This window comes from Notamacropus eugenii, chromosome 3, assembly GCF_028372415.1.
Source record: "Notamacropus eugenii isolate mMacEug1 chromosome 3, mMacEug1.pri_v2, whole genome shotgun sequence".
In the NCBI taxonomy this organism is placed as follows: Eukaryota; Metazoa; Chordata; class Mammalia; order Diprotodontia; family Macropodidae; genus Notamacropus; species Notamacropus eugenii.
This window is the reverse complement of record NC_092874.1, coordinates 180,556,942-180,572,036: the sequence shown is the minus strand read 5'-3', so window position 1 is coordinate 180,572,036 and position 15,095 is coordinate 180,556,942. Positions and strand designations below refer to the sequence as shown.

At 37.5% G+C, this 15,095-nt stretch overlaps 1 protein-coding gene across 5 annotated transcripts in view; it reads right to left on the bottom strand.

Annotated features, from left to right (window-relative positions):
- DNAI7 (dynein axonemal intermediate chain 7) overlaps positions 1-15,095 on the bottom strand; it is a 79,450-nt gene that overhangs the window by 48,660 nt on the left and 15,695 nt on the right. For 3 of the 5 annotated variants that reach the window (XM_072653466.1, XM_072653465.1, XM_072653467.1), the window contains exons 3-4: positions 10,361-10,448; positions 9,264-9,355 (exon numbers count right to left, since the gene is read on the bottom strand). The exons of the other annotated variants lie outside the window; for them this stretch is intronic. In XM_072653466.1, coding sequence (XP_072509567.1) covers positions 9,264-9,355; positions 10,361-10,448 — 180 coding nt within the window. The remainder of the gene's footprint in view (positions 1-9,263; positions 9,356-10,360; positions 10,449-15,095) is intronic. 5 annotated transcript variants of the gene reach the window in all.

Genomic DNA, 15,095 nt, shown 5'->3' with positions numbered 1-15,095 from the left:
AATTGCTCAACTTAACTTTTAGTGGTACATTTTATAATTAATATCAAAAATTAATATTATTTGAATAGTTTCAAATATAACACTAAAATGAACACAAATATAAGTTATATTTTTAGGATTTGTCCCTTTCCTGGTTACATTTTGTGCTCCCACAGACTTGTCAGCTCTTCCCTCCCCTTCTACTGTACTTCTACTGTGCCCTGGTGAAATCCCTATTCTCATCAATTAATCTAGAAGCATTTATTAAGTGATCACCACGGGCACTTAGTTGCTGGCATCATGCTAGACACTAAAGATACAAAGACAAAATGAGAACTTCCCTCATCCTCAAGAAGCTTATCTTCCAGGAGGGAAATAAGATATGTGCATGTAAGTAGACTGTGAGTCAAACATTTATTTAGCACCTATTGTTTGCCAGATACGGTACTAAGCACTAGGGAAACAAAAAAGTGAAAAGACAGTGCCTGCCCTTGCAATCTACTGGCAGAGATAAGTCAATAAAGATGTACAAACAAGCTATATACAGGATGAATAGAAGTGGATAGGAGAGGGAAGGCACTAGAATTAAGGCAGAATAGGAAAGTCCTCCTATTAAGATGAGACTTTAGTTGGAATTTAAAGGAAAGAGGGGAACATCTAGAGAAAATGCTCAGAGCAAAAAGGTGGAATGTCTTGTTTACAGAACAGCCAGAAGGCCAGTATCACTAGATTAAAGCATACATGTTGAGGAAAAAGATGTAAGAAGACTGGATAGGGAGGAGGGACTTAGGTTATGAAGAGCTTTGAATGCCAAATGGAGCTTTTTGTACTTGATCCTGGAAGCAATGGTGAGCCACTGGGTCGACTGAATTGGGCTTGTGGGAGAGGTTTATATGGTTGGACCTACGCTTTAGGAAAATCCCTTTAGTGGCTGAATGGAGAATGGACTGGAGTGGGAAGACCACCAGCATAAAAGTTCAGGCATAAGGTGATGAGAGCCTACACCAGAGCTGGCAGTATTAGAGGAGAGAAGGGAACATATTCAAGAGGCAGTGCAATGGTAAAATTGACAGTCCTTGGTAACAGATTAGATATCGGGGGAAGCGGGGTTCGGTGAGAGATGAGGAGTCAACAACAACACCCACAGAAGCCTCGGGGAATGGAGGATGGCAATGCCTTCTACAGCAGTAGGGAAGGTAGGAGCTTCTTGATGTCTCATGGAGTCATTGGTTTCTGTTTGGTGTATTCTTATCAAGGAGTCCATTACTTGGGTAAGATTTCCCACATTGTCTTCTAGGTTATTCCTTCCAATTCTTTCCTCCATAATTTGACTTCTCTTTTTTGTTTTGTTTCACTTCTTTTAGTCATTCATGTAGTCTTTATAGAAAATCCATTTTTCCTTTGAGTTTCTGTTTACAATGGTTACAGATTTACTTTCTCCTCCTTTTGGAGGATCCCTAGATCTGGAGTATTTTTTTATACTGATCAGTACTGTTGTTGGTTTTATCATCTCTTCATCTTTGGTTTGTAATTAGCTCCTTTTGAAAGGGTCAGGCTCAAACCCATCTCTTCCACATCCCGCAATTCCCCCTACCCTCTCTACCCCCTGTACTTTTGGAGAATGTGGTCAGCCTTCCTTGGTCTCGCCTTGATCCCCCAGGTTCTTCACATCCTGGCATTTATTTTTCACAATTAGGCCACACTGGATCTTGAAAATTCAGTGCGCTGGATTCTCAGGTAACTCTATGACATCTTAGGACAGAGGGTCATGGGCCTTACAGACCCTAGATTATGGGCTTTCTCCCCATGAGCACTACCATGCTGTGCTACTGCTCCCCACAGGGATTTCAGGGTCCCTGCTCTACAGTTTTCTGCCCATTCTGGTGTTTTTTTGGAGCTCCTTGGGACTTTCCCATGAGTCCTTGCTCTCTTGTTACTACCTTCAGAAATGGGGTCCTGCAGCATGCATGTGTTTCTGACCCATCTCTGATCACAATGAGCAGCTGCCAATTTGTTTGACTGCACTGACTGATGTTAGGTTTGGTGGCAGCTTCTGGACTGATTTTGTCAATTATGGAGTAGAACAAGTCATTTACTGTAGTTTCTCATTGGATTTTTTTTTTTATCATTATTCAGTCTGATGAAAACTTCATGTTGTCGCTAGAGTAGAAACGCGAAAGCTGCGTGATCTGCCTCAATTCAGTCAGACATCTGGCCTATCCCTGACTGCTGCTTCTCAATCCCCTTCAGAGGTACAAAGGAATTTATCACCTCCTATGTGTGGGTATACCCCAGGGCTCTTATCATGGGCTCTCTTTTCTCTTCACACATCCTCTTATCTCATAAACTACCAAGGATTCCACTAGCATCTCTGTGCAGATGACTTTCAAAATCTATGTATATATTCCTAATGTCTTTCTTGAACTGTGTAGTCCCACATTATAAATGGCCTATTAGATATTAGATATTCCCAACTCTATGTCCTATACACTTCAAACTCAATATGCCCAAACCAAACTTGGAATCTTTCTCCCAAATGCCCTCTTCCTAATTTCCCTGTTTTGGTCAAGGACACCAGTCACTGAGATTTGCAACGTAGGACTCATCCTTAACTCTTTACTCACACTCACATGCCACATCCAGTCAGATATCTGTGTGTGTGTGTGTGTGTGTGTGTGTGTGTGTGTGTGTGTTTGTCCTTCGTGGCCAAAGAAGACCAGGCCATCAGAGAAATAATGACATGACTTGCACTTGACTTTGTTTTGAGTGAGGGAGGGCTGTGCAGGTCACCAGCCTCACTTCTCCCCCAGAGCCATCTGAATCCAGTGACCAGATATTCATCAGGATGACTGGCGATGACTCAGGATGAGGCAATTGGGGTTAAGTGACTTGCCCAAGGTCACACAGCTAGTGAGTGTCAAGTGTCTGAAGTGAGATATGAACTCAGGTCCCCCTGATTCCTGCACTGGTGCTCTATCCACTGCACCACCTAGCTGTCCCCAGTCAGATGTATCATCTTGTTGATTCTACCACCATAACATCTTTCCCCTTCTCTAAATCACACCACAACCAGTCTCATTCAGGATCTCGTTGTCTCTTACCTATACTACTAAAGCAGCCTCCTAATTGATCTTCCTGCATTTACTCTTTCCCCTTTACAATCCATGTCCCAGACTGTGGCCAAATTGATATTCCTCAAGAATAGATCAGACTTTGTCTCTCCCCTGCAAAAGAAGCTCCAGAAGCTGCCTGTTGTCTCTAGGATCACAAACAAACTCCTCTATTTGGCAGATAAAGCCCTTCACAAACTGACTCTAGTCTATCTGTCCACACTTATTACACATTATGCCATGCATTCATTCTACATTGAGGTCAAATTGACCTTGCTTCCTATTGCCTGAACACAACACTCCATCTCAGTCTTAGTCTTTCAAGGTTCAGATTTACTTCAAGACCTTTCCTGATTCCTCCAGTAGATCATCTACAGTCTCCAAATTAGTGTGCATTTATATTTATTTACTTATCAGTGAACAGGGTGTATGCCACTAGTAAAATGCAAGTTTCTTGCACTATCTTGTTTCTTTATTCATGTTCTCAGCCCTTAGCACAACACCTAACCTAAAAAATGCTAACTGACATACTCTGATTAACCAATGAAGATACTTTAATGTTCTAAAAACATATGATAAATTGGTGGGAGATGGTTTTTGTGAAGGAAAAGATTGTGTTTTCTTTATCTTTTAAAAGGATCCTTGAAGCCTGAGAAGGTTAATTGTCACACAGGCAGCAAGTGGCAGAGCTGAGATATGACCCTAGGCCTCAAAACTTCAGAAGCACCACTCCAAGTTTGGTATCCTTTCCAATGAGCCATAACTGAATTAAAGAACTTGAGAGTTGAAAAATATTTCAGTGACCATCTTATCTAATCCAAATCCAAAAGGAATCCCCAACTATAACCTACCTTTGACTGACCATCCAGCCCTGAAAAACTTTCAGTAAGAAAGAACCCACATCATGATGAGGCATTCCCTTCTCATTCTGAACAGCTCTGATTGCTAGGAATTTTGACCTGATATATATCTAAATTTGCCTCTCTCCAACTTTTACCCATTGCCCTAGTTCTGCCTCTTGGAGTCAAACAGGCCAACTCTAATCACTATTTCCACAAGATAGCTCTTCAAATAGACTTCTCTTTTTCAGGCTGAAGATTCTTAGTTCCTTCAACTGATCCTCATAGAACATGGGGGAAAGAAAAGGAATAAGCATTTATATAGCACCAGACACTGCTAAGTGCTTTTTATAAATATTATCTCATTTGGTCATCACAAAAACCCTAAATAAGACATAGACAAAAGCTTTCAGCATCCTGGTTGTTCTCATCTAAGCACTTTTAAGCTTATACGTTATCAATTCATTCCAACAAAAATTTTGCTCCTGCTACTTGGAAGTCAGTGTTATGTGCATTTGTTTTACAAGAATTTGAGTTTCAAATTTTTCTCCCTCTTCTCCCCTCTTCTGAAAATTGTAAGCAATTTGATATAGGTTTTGCATGTGCTATCAGGTAAAACATGTTCCATATTAGTCACAACTGTGAAAGAAGAAACAGATCAATGGGGGGGGGGGGAACATGAAAAAGAACAAAGTAAGTGAAGAAAGTATGCTTCAATCTGCATTCAGAGTTCATCAGTTCTTTAGCTGGGATATAGACAGCATTTTCCTTCATGTGCTCTTTATACTTGTTTTGGATCATTGTGTTGCTGAGAAGAGTTGAATCATTCACAGTTGATTATCCCACAGTGTTGCTGATACTGTGTACAATGTTTTCTTGGCTCTGCTCATTTCACTTTGCATCAGTTTGTACAAGTCTTTCCAGGTTTTTCTGAAATCTGCCTATTCATTATTCCTTACTGCACAATAGTATTCCATTACATTCATATACCACAGTTTGTTCAGCCATTCCCCAACTGATGGGCATTCCTTCAATTTCCAGTATTTTGCCACTATGAAAAGTACTGCTATTGCTATTTTTGCCCATGTAGGTCCTTTCTCCCTTTTCAGCTATGTTTTGAAGGAAATTAGAGATTCTGTGAAGTAGAGATGCCAGGGCAAAGTCACCATGTCACTGTAGTGGGTGAGAAATAGAGAGAAGGTCAATTAGGCTGGAATACAAATGGTGGGAGGAAGAAGAATGTAAAGGAAGACTGGCCCATAAGAACAGGTAATTTCAGTAGATCAGCTTCTGGAGTGCCTAATGACATGGAATGGAAGGTCCCTGGTCTCCACTTCAGAACATACATGAGTATTTTATGAATGTTTCTGGTCCACTTACCACGTGGTAACTTTTAATTGGATGCTGAGCCAGAATTGGGTGTACCTTCTTCTCCAGGCTGCTCTCCTGACTACCCTACCACAGAAAACTTCTCACCCTAGAATGGCTGTCCCTGCTATCCATTCTTCTGATTGGCTCTCTCCTCCCCAAACCTCCATTTTAAGGAAAAAGTCTAGTTCAGTCATGTCTTTGTTCCTCTCTAAGCTGTATTCCTGTCTTTCTGGCCTTTCTCTACCATTCACTTCCTCTCCCTTTATAACTCTCTTTTACACATTGTCTTCCCCATCAGAACGTAAGCTTCTTGAGGAAAGGGACTATCTTCTCCTTCAGTTAGTATTTCTATTCCCAGTGCTTAGCACAATGCCTGAATCATTTTTGTTATTGTTGAGTTGTTTCAATTGTGTCCAACTCTTCTCCAATATTTGGAGTTTGCTTGGTAGAGATAATGAAGTGGTTTGCCATTTCCTTCCCCATTTCATTTTACAGATCAGGAACTGAGGCAAAGAGGGTTAAGTGACTTACCCAGGATCATACAGCCAGTAAGTGTCTGAGGCTAGATTTAAACTAGGGTCCTCCTGACTCCAAGGCCAGCATTCTATCCACTGCCCATCTAGCTGCTTTCTGTATCAGTGTTTAATAAATGCTTGTTGATTTGTTGACTTGACTTTCAAAAGGGACTAATTGGCCCAAGTCAAGTTTCTCTGGGCCCCTCTCTGGCTACATTCAAGTAAGGAGGCAAGGACTACTGTAAGCTTCTGTGTGGGGAGAGAGAGCTGTTACTGATGTCCCAACTCCAGTTGGGACAACAGATAGACCCATGAACACACAGTACACCTGTTGTTTCCATCCCTATTGTGTCTATTCTTTCATGCCTTAGCATTGAAAATGGAAGATATTAAGCTGTGACCTTATGAGTTTCAAAAGGACTAGAGAACCTCAAGTAGTCTCAGAGCAGGATTCCATATCAGAGTTTATAGGCAGCGGGGCCAGTGGAACAACCAAGACCTAGGCCAGCAAATGACTTACCCTAAAGTCAAGATTCCAAGTCTTACAAGCAAGACAGTAGTTCTGCACATAAGTTAGGCTTCATTTGGAAGTAAATCTTGGGGGACCAATGCTTTGCAGAAACTGCTTAAAGGCTGAGCCTACACCCAAGGAGCTGAGGTAGAATAAGTGAGTGTGTTCCTGGGTATTGAGGGAATAAAGCAAGGTTTATATTTTTGTTCTACTTACATCATCTCAGTAAATATCCCTTTGTAACAGATAATTTATATTAATTTGATAAAGAAACTAAGACACTAATCACTGGTGACTAATATTGGGGAGAACATACTAGAATGAAAATATGAGATTATAGCACTTCTAGGGCTAGAACCCTGAGGGAAATTTTTAGCCAGTGTTCACTCTAAGAACTCGACCAGCTAGAGCATGTGTATATGAATTGGCAGAAGTGCAGAGTCTCAGTATATTACAATGAGGCTAGAAAGATAGGTTGGGACTAGGTTGTAAAGGCTGACAAAAGCTAGGAGCTTATACTTTCTCCAAGATGGAATGGGGCCTCTTGAAATTTATTAAGTAAGGAAGAAACACTCACAGATCTGCATTGTAAACTTTCCTTCTTTTGAGGTTCAACCCATCTACCAACATCATTCCATCTAGTTTCATATTGCTGTAATATACCAGTCTTCACATCACTCCACGTCCATTGTTTATGTTTATAGCCTTATCTTTAATCTTTCTTTTATTTATAAGAGGTAAGCAGTTGGTATTTGTCTTAATTTTCACCCGCATTATATTAAGTTTTAAAGGTTTCCACAAATTTTGTCAGATTTACTCATTCTTTAACAGTTGACCAAATTAAAAGATAATGCTAAGTATTTCTTAAACTTAAAAAAAAATTCTTAATACCTCATTCATTGTATTTACGGGTTTTTACTTTTTCCATAGAGGAAAAAATTCAGTTGTTATTCAATGTTATTTATGTTGTCTACCTGTAACTTTGACGATACCATCTTTGCTGATAAAATTCTCTGTGCTATTTGATTTCTATTAGATGATAAAGGAAATATCATGAATATCCTAAGCATCTTGTGGAAAGTTCATGCTTTCCCTTACGATTCAATTACTGTCTTTAATCCACTCCATAATCCATTTTATTATCCAATCTAAATTTCTCCCTGTACTTGTAGTACATTACATGGCTGGTTCACTATACTTTTCCTGTAGGAAGCTATGGCCTCTTCATAAAGTATTTGGGAAATTTCACATTGAACGTTGTCCTGTCATTTATGTAGTATTTTCTGATTTCAAATATTTGAAATAATACGGAATTACCTGTTAGAACCAAAAAAAAAAAAAAGACCTTTATGAAACCATCATTCAGGGAAGAAACCACAACTAGGGAAAATCAATAATAATTCCCCTTCTTTCTTTTGCTTTATAAGTCATCAAGTACTCCAACTTCATCCAAAATAGGGCAATCATACTATTCATCAAAGCCAAGTGTCTTTTTTGTAGTCATCTACATTAAGGAATGAATTAAATGCATACTTTAGCATGTCAGTCCTATTCTCAATAGAAGTCCTTTACCTAGTGTGGTCTTTCTGCCCCTTGATGTACCTGTGAGTAGGAATTTCAGATGTTTCATGTTTTCAGCAGTTAGGGGCTACCCACTCTCCGCAAAAGAAAATGAAGCTAGGGGCCCCCTACATTTTTAATGAATTCAATGTCTGGCCCCTAGTCTCTTTCTCCACTCCAATTCCTGTACTTTTATTTGAAGAATTAAATATGCATGTTGATATCTCCTCAAATACCCTGGCCACCCTGTTCAGTAAACTCACCTCCTCTGACCTACATCTTTACTTTACCTCCACTACTCACAAAGGTGGTCATAGCTTAAATCTCATCATTATCCATAATTGTGACACCATCATGATCTCTTATTCTGGAAGAATTTATAGATGTGACTGCAGATGTGACCACTGTCAGCAATCTTTTTGAAATAACAGAGAACAGGGATGGTTCCAAAAGATTAGTGAGAGAGACAATTTTCCCCAAATTTTGAAAACATGGGAAAAGGCAAATTCCAGAAACTTAGAAATGGAAATGATGATCACTAGGAAATGGTATGGGTTTACTACGAAACAAGTTATGCCAAACTAATTTCATTTATTTTTTAATACAAAGTTACTAGACTGATAAGATCAGAGGAATGCTATCTACATAATATACGTTATTTAGCTTGAAGAAGAAACTACTTATAGAGAGATTAGATATAGTCTCTACAGCTCCACGAGTGAGAAATAAAAACAGTGGGTAGAAATTACAGAAAGAAATTTGGAAGATTTTTGCTCAGTATAAGGAGGAAATTTCAAACCATTCAAACTTTTAAAAATGGAATTGATTGTCTTATAAGTTTGACCCCAGAAATGTTCAAGCAGAGATATACTGACCATTGACAGTTACTCATTTAAAATTAATTAAATTCAAAGTATCATATTCTGAGCTGAAAGGCCCCCATAGGTCATCTAGTCCAACTTAACTCAATAGTGGAAGAAACTGAGGCCTGGAAAGCTGCCCTAAACTACACAGGGAGTAAGCAATAGGAGCAGGACTGGAACCCAAGCAGGTCCTCTACCTTAAGGCCCAGAGCTCTTTCCATTTATTCCAAAAAACTTAATTAAAACAAACCTGAATGCCTGTTTTGTGCAAGGCATTGTGCTAGGTCATGACATAAAAACAAAAATGAAACAGTACCTGTCCTATAGATCCAACATTTTACCAGGAGGATTCAGCAGGTAAAACACTAAGTAGAGTATTTCTATATATGATGGTGCCCTTCTAGGGTATAAGGCTAGACTAGGTGACCTGTAAACTTTCTCCAACTACTAAATTTTATGATTCTAGTATTTTTCTACAAAATTCCTTAAATTCCTAATAAAAATTGTGGACTAACCTTTTCTACTAACACTTGCCACTTACGCTTTTCAATTTGTTGTCTTTCAAATCTCTCTGCTGCTTCCCGTTCAGCTTTTAAACGGGCTTCCTCTGAAGAGAAAAGCATTTATCAGTCATGCAATCACTACCTGATTTTAAAGAATATTTACAATTATCTCAACTGAAGAAGTAATTTAGGACAAACAAAATAGCCTAGTAAAAAGACAATACAGAAATAAATAATTCTTACCCTGAGATATTACATAGGGAGAAAATATAAATATGTTCAGGAAGAACTTAAATTGGCAGATGATTGATAGAGTCATAATATACTATTAAAGGGAAAGTGGACTCTTCAATGTATATCTCTAATCTTTTTCCCTGCTATAGCTACGAAACAAAAATGTTGGTGGGATCATGGGTCTGCTCCAATATGACATTTCTTACATTCAGTTTTCTAATAAGCAGAGAGACGTGACACTATTTTCCTATTTATAATGAAAATACAAATGATTTATACCAAATTACATGAAAAAGGCAATACAGGAATTTAGGTTAGAATTCTGAGTTTGACTTTATAGCCTATATTCCAATCTACTTTTTAAAAAGTCACTTATCCGTAGTCATTATTTTTTTAAGTATTTTAAATTACTACAAATATTTTAAGACCTCACAGCATTTTCAAAATATTCCAAGTTTTTACTGAAGACTTGGAAAATAAATATTTTAAAAGTGCCAGACCCTCCTTAGGTTAGAAAACTATATATAAGTAGAAAATTACCTTGAGGTTTAAAATATCATCATAACTAATTTTGGCTAACATAATTAGTTTTTAAATTGCACTTTTGGTGTTTCGATCATGTGCTATCTTCCCACAGACCATAAACTACAAGAGTCCAAGGCTTATATCCTAGTTGTCTCTATATCTCTAGTACCCAGCCCAATGCCTGAGTACATAGCAGGTGCTTCATAAATATTAACTGACTGACTGATGTGTCATCGAAGTATCTGTCATATATGTTGCCATAAAGTTCAACAACAAAACGATCAGTTTAGCTCCTAAGAATCCAAGATCTATCAGCTGCATTACAACAATATTAATTCTGTGTACTGTACCTTCTTCCTGCAGTCTTTTTTCTTCTTCCTCTTGTTGCTGTTTCAGTCGCTCAAGTTTAGTGAGTTTTTTTTTCTTTTCAGTACCACCCTTAGTAAAAGTTTCACATATAACAAGACTGTTATCACAGTTACAAACTGACAGCATCATTTCTCAAAATAGTTTATCTGAAATACATTTACTTTCAAAAACCATTGTCAGAAACTGTCAACTATATGTTTTCATTAAATAGATTTTATAGTATCTTGACAACTATCTTGCTAAGTACCTAGTGACCAAGAATAATAACAACAGCAAAAGTTACCTTTATATGGCACTTGATTAACAAATGACTTTCCTCACAAAAGTTCTGAGTTAAGTAGTATCAGCATCATTAGCCAGGATTATAGGCTTAGAAGAGAACATGAAGGTCATCCAGTTAAAACCCTTTATTTTACGTAGTGAAGAAACTGAGGCCTAGAAAGGTTGGGTGATGCCAAACCTGAGCCCTAGATGTATGTAGGCTTGTTCACGACCACTTGATGGAAGAGTTAGGGTCAACACTTAAACTCAGGTCTTTAGACTTCACTCTACCATATGAGTTGATATCTTGTCACATTCCAATTAGTTAATTGAGTACCCACAGTTTTAGATTAATAGCCTAATAAAACTGTCAAGTTAATCTATCAAAACAGTAATTTCATTGATATCCTGTTTGGTCTCAAACCTGGCTGAAAGGAGTACTACTGCATGAAGGACAGAGGCGAGAGTAAAGACAAGTCATGCAACCAGAATTACAGTGGTAAAAAGACCCTGAGGAAAAGAGGCTAAATTAAATTCCTTTCCTCTCTCTCTCAACAATTCCACTATGGCCAAGCTGGTTGGAGAGCATGAAGAAATGCTACCCCTTATTTCAGTGACACCATAAGAAAGGGAAGAGGCTCAGGTTTGAAGATGAAGAACTCAAGGTACAGTAATATGACAAACAACATGCTCCTTTGAGGCCAAGAGTCTTTCCCTTGATGAGCTGACCTAGAATCTTTTTTCCTGTGCTGTAACTGGAAGCCATTACAACTTCATGGCTAATTAGTTGAGTCCTTTTGGGTTAAGAGCTTCAAAGTCATGAATTACAGACTTCAGCAGAACCCTGGAAAGGCATAATTTCCATGCCTCACCCCCCCCAACCTAGACCCCTTGATCATCTTGCATTTTTCTATTCCTAGTAGGTTTTTTCCCTAGAGCTTTTTTTTTAAGCTCCTTGGGTCCTCAGACTGTAGATATATAGACATATATGTATCTATATCCTGCCAGCTTTGTTAATCTAATGTACTAGGGATCTCAAAGTATTCCAAATTTCAGAAATCATTCAATAGGATTCTTGGCATAACAAAATATACCATGGATCTAAGTTACCTTAGGCAAAGAAGTTATCTACCTGATATGAATATTTGCTTTTTACTTAAAATTTTCCAAAGTTTTAGTCCTGCTTGATAATTGCCCATTTTTAAACAAGTCTATGTATAAGACAGTATGTGAGAAAAAGATGAGTAGATGTAAACAGACAGAGATAAAATGGACAATTGGCAATCAGCCAAGATGTACTATTCATTGCCAAGGCTAAAAGAATCCTCACTTATAAGTTTCTTTTTCTTTTTTTTGCTAGATAAGCTTAGTGAGCAAACTCCATTAATAATCCCTTTGATATTTCAATAGATCTGTGATCATATTAATGTGAGTACTTTCTTCAATGATGCAGATCACAATAAAGGTACAAGTTTTAATTTAATTTTATATAACATGTACAAAAGAGGTCAACTTTGAGTTGGAAAATATCTACTCTCAATATAGGAGTGACTTGCCACATCATCAATCCAAATAAGCTCGCACATATGAGTAGTGTTATTGTGCTGCTGTTGTATTGAAGTGTTGGAAATACATTCTGAAAGTTAAACAATCTTTGTACATTCTGAAAGTTAAACAATCTTTGAATATATGTGTTATGAGCACCATGAAATCTGTTATGTTTCTCAATGCCATTTATATTAATAAAAAAACATAATAAATTGGCTTCCTCTCAAATTGTAATTTGTAAAATATTGAAATAACTCAAGAATAATTATAGGTAAATTCAATAATTCAATTTAAATTTAATGTCCTTTAAAGTTTGTCTTTAACTTTTTAAAAGTAAAACAATATCCCTTTCTAATAGATAAATGCCTAACTAATTTGAAGGAAAAAATCCACTGCTATAAGCAAAAACAATTTAAGAAGCAGAAAATACAGAAATAAAAATTCAAATGCATAAAATACAGTCCACTATAGATAGACAGATATCACTGGAGTTCACAAGTATTATTACTGATAAAGTAGGCCATTGAAAGACCACTGTCTTTGCTTTGTGTGAATAGATACAGATGGTATGAAACCTAATGTATTGCAACACCTTGAAAATATACATATAGAACGTTAGCAACATGAGGATTTTTTCAGAGAAAATTACATGTGCTTTCAATAAGAAAATTAACTTTTTCAAAAACCTTGTTTGTGACATCACAAAGACTGCTTGAACCATATAAAGTTGCTTTGGGAACTGCTAAGTTAAAAAAAAAAAGCCACATTCCACATGAGAAATGTTGGTTCTGCCAACAGCTATTGATAGATACAATGGGATTGATGCTTGCTGATTGATGCAAAGCAGTTTCAACTAGTTCCATTTGCAGACAATATAGTGGAAAGGAAAATTACTCATGTCTGATGACTTTTACAATAAATTTATTAAGAAACTAAAACTTCCCTGTTTCATTGCCAGTAGATGAAACAACAGATGTAAAGATGTCCATTTGATTTTATATGTGTGGTATGTTAAAAATTAATGTTAAGAAAGATTTGCTAATTTTCAAATCTATAGATGTCAAAACCACATCAAGAGAAATGTTTGATATAATTGTCATATTTTTTCAAATGACAATGATTTAATGTGGGAGGATTTTATTGAACACTGAACTAATGGAGCTCACTTGACATATGAATGAAATGTAGGTCTACAAGTACTAGGTAAAAATGTCCCCTGTACAATCTGGTCATATTACATTTAATTACTATCTCTATGCTAATCATTTGACAGACTTGCCAAACATACAGGCAGTCGAAGTAGTACAGGAATGAGAATAAGTGAAGAAAGATGATGGAATGACAAGGTCAGAAAAGGGTTAGCATTATTTGAAGAGCTTGAGTAAAACACACTATGTGAAGGAGAATAATATGAGATGAGGCTAGAAAGGTATATATATGAGCCTGAGTACTTATAAATGCAAGGCTAAGAGACAATGGGAAAGCTGCTGAATTCCCCTGCTTCTGAGCAAAGGAATGGCATGCTCAAAACTATGCATTAGGAACATTAGTGTCTGTGGAAGTAGGGTAGGTTGCAACATGTTATCACTATAGAAATACGCAGCCACGACATAAAGGATTAACCAGAGAACTATATAACCAAAAAAGATGTTATGTTTGGGGAATAGCACGTAGACCAGCTTGGCCAAAATAGAGTGGGTGAGAGGGAGTAGTATGTAATCAGCCTGGAAAAAGCAGTTAGGGCCTGATTATGAAGGGATTTAAATGCCGGGCACATGCACTGGAAATATCAACTTGGTGGCTGTATGGAAGATGAACTGGAAAAGGGAATGACAGGAGACAGGAAAACTAATTAGGATGTCATTGTAATAGCGCAGACTAAATGTGATGAGAGCCTTATCCCATTGGTATATTCCTCTCAAAACTTCCATTCTGAGGAATGGCTCAGACAAGCCATCCTTAATTCTATGTACTTAGACATTATACTCTCACCTCCTTTTTATGTGTTATCTGTGTGTCACAACAGAATACAAGCATCTTGATGGCAGGGGTTGTCTTTCTTTTTGCATGTACTTTTATCTCCAGCTCTTAGCACAAGCCTGGCCTATAGTAAATACTTAATAAATACTTGTCTATTTGACTTGAAATAGGGTGGTGACCCTGTAAGAGGAAGAGACATATATAAGAGATATTGTAGTGATAGAACTGACAAAACGTGGCAAACTATTGAAGATGAGGAGTTAGCTAAGCAAATAAAGAATCAAAGAGGACTCCTTGATTGTGAACCAGAGTGACTGAAAAGACAGTGATGTCCTCTACAGGAAGAGAGAAGTTAAGAGAGATGGTTTGTTGGAGACAAGATGAGGAGCTGTTTTGGATATGATGAACTGGAGACTCAAGTGGACAGTCTTTGTGGAGGTATGCAGCAAACATTTAGAAATATAGGACTGGAAGCTCAAGAAAGAGATGAAAACTGTATATGTAAACTTTCAAGTCATCTGCAGAGACAACTAAATACAGCTGTTGAGATCATCAAAAGAGAATAGGTAGGGAGAGAAGAGAAGAGGCCCTGGGGTATATGTCCATACAAAGCGGGATAGGACATGGATGATGATTCAGCCAAATAAATTAAGAAGAGATAATTATACAGGTAGGAAATCAAGAGAGTACAATGTCAGAAAAGCCCAAGGAAAAAAAGAGTGTGAAGATAGAGGAAATGGGCAACAGTACAAAAATCTACAGGGTGAGAACTGAGAAAAGGCTTTTGGATTTGGCAGTTCAGAGATCAATAGTAACCTTAGCAGTCTTAGTTGAGTGGTGGAGGTGGAAGCCAGGATACAAGAAAAAATGAAACAAAGGTTACAAAGCGGAGGCAAAAAAAAAAAAAAGTAAATATCTTTTTTCTAT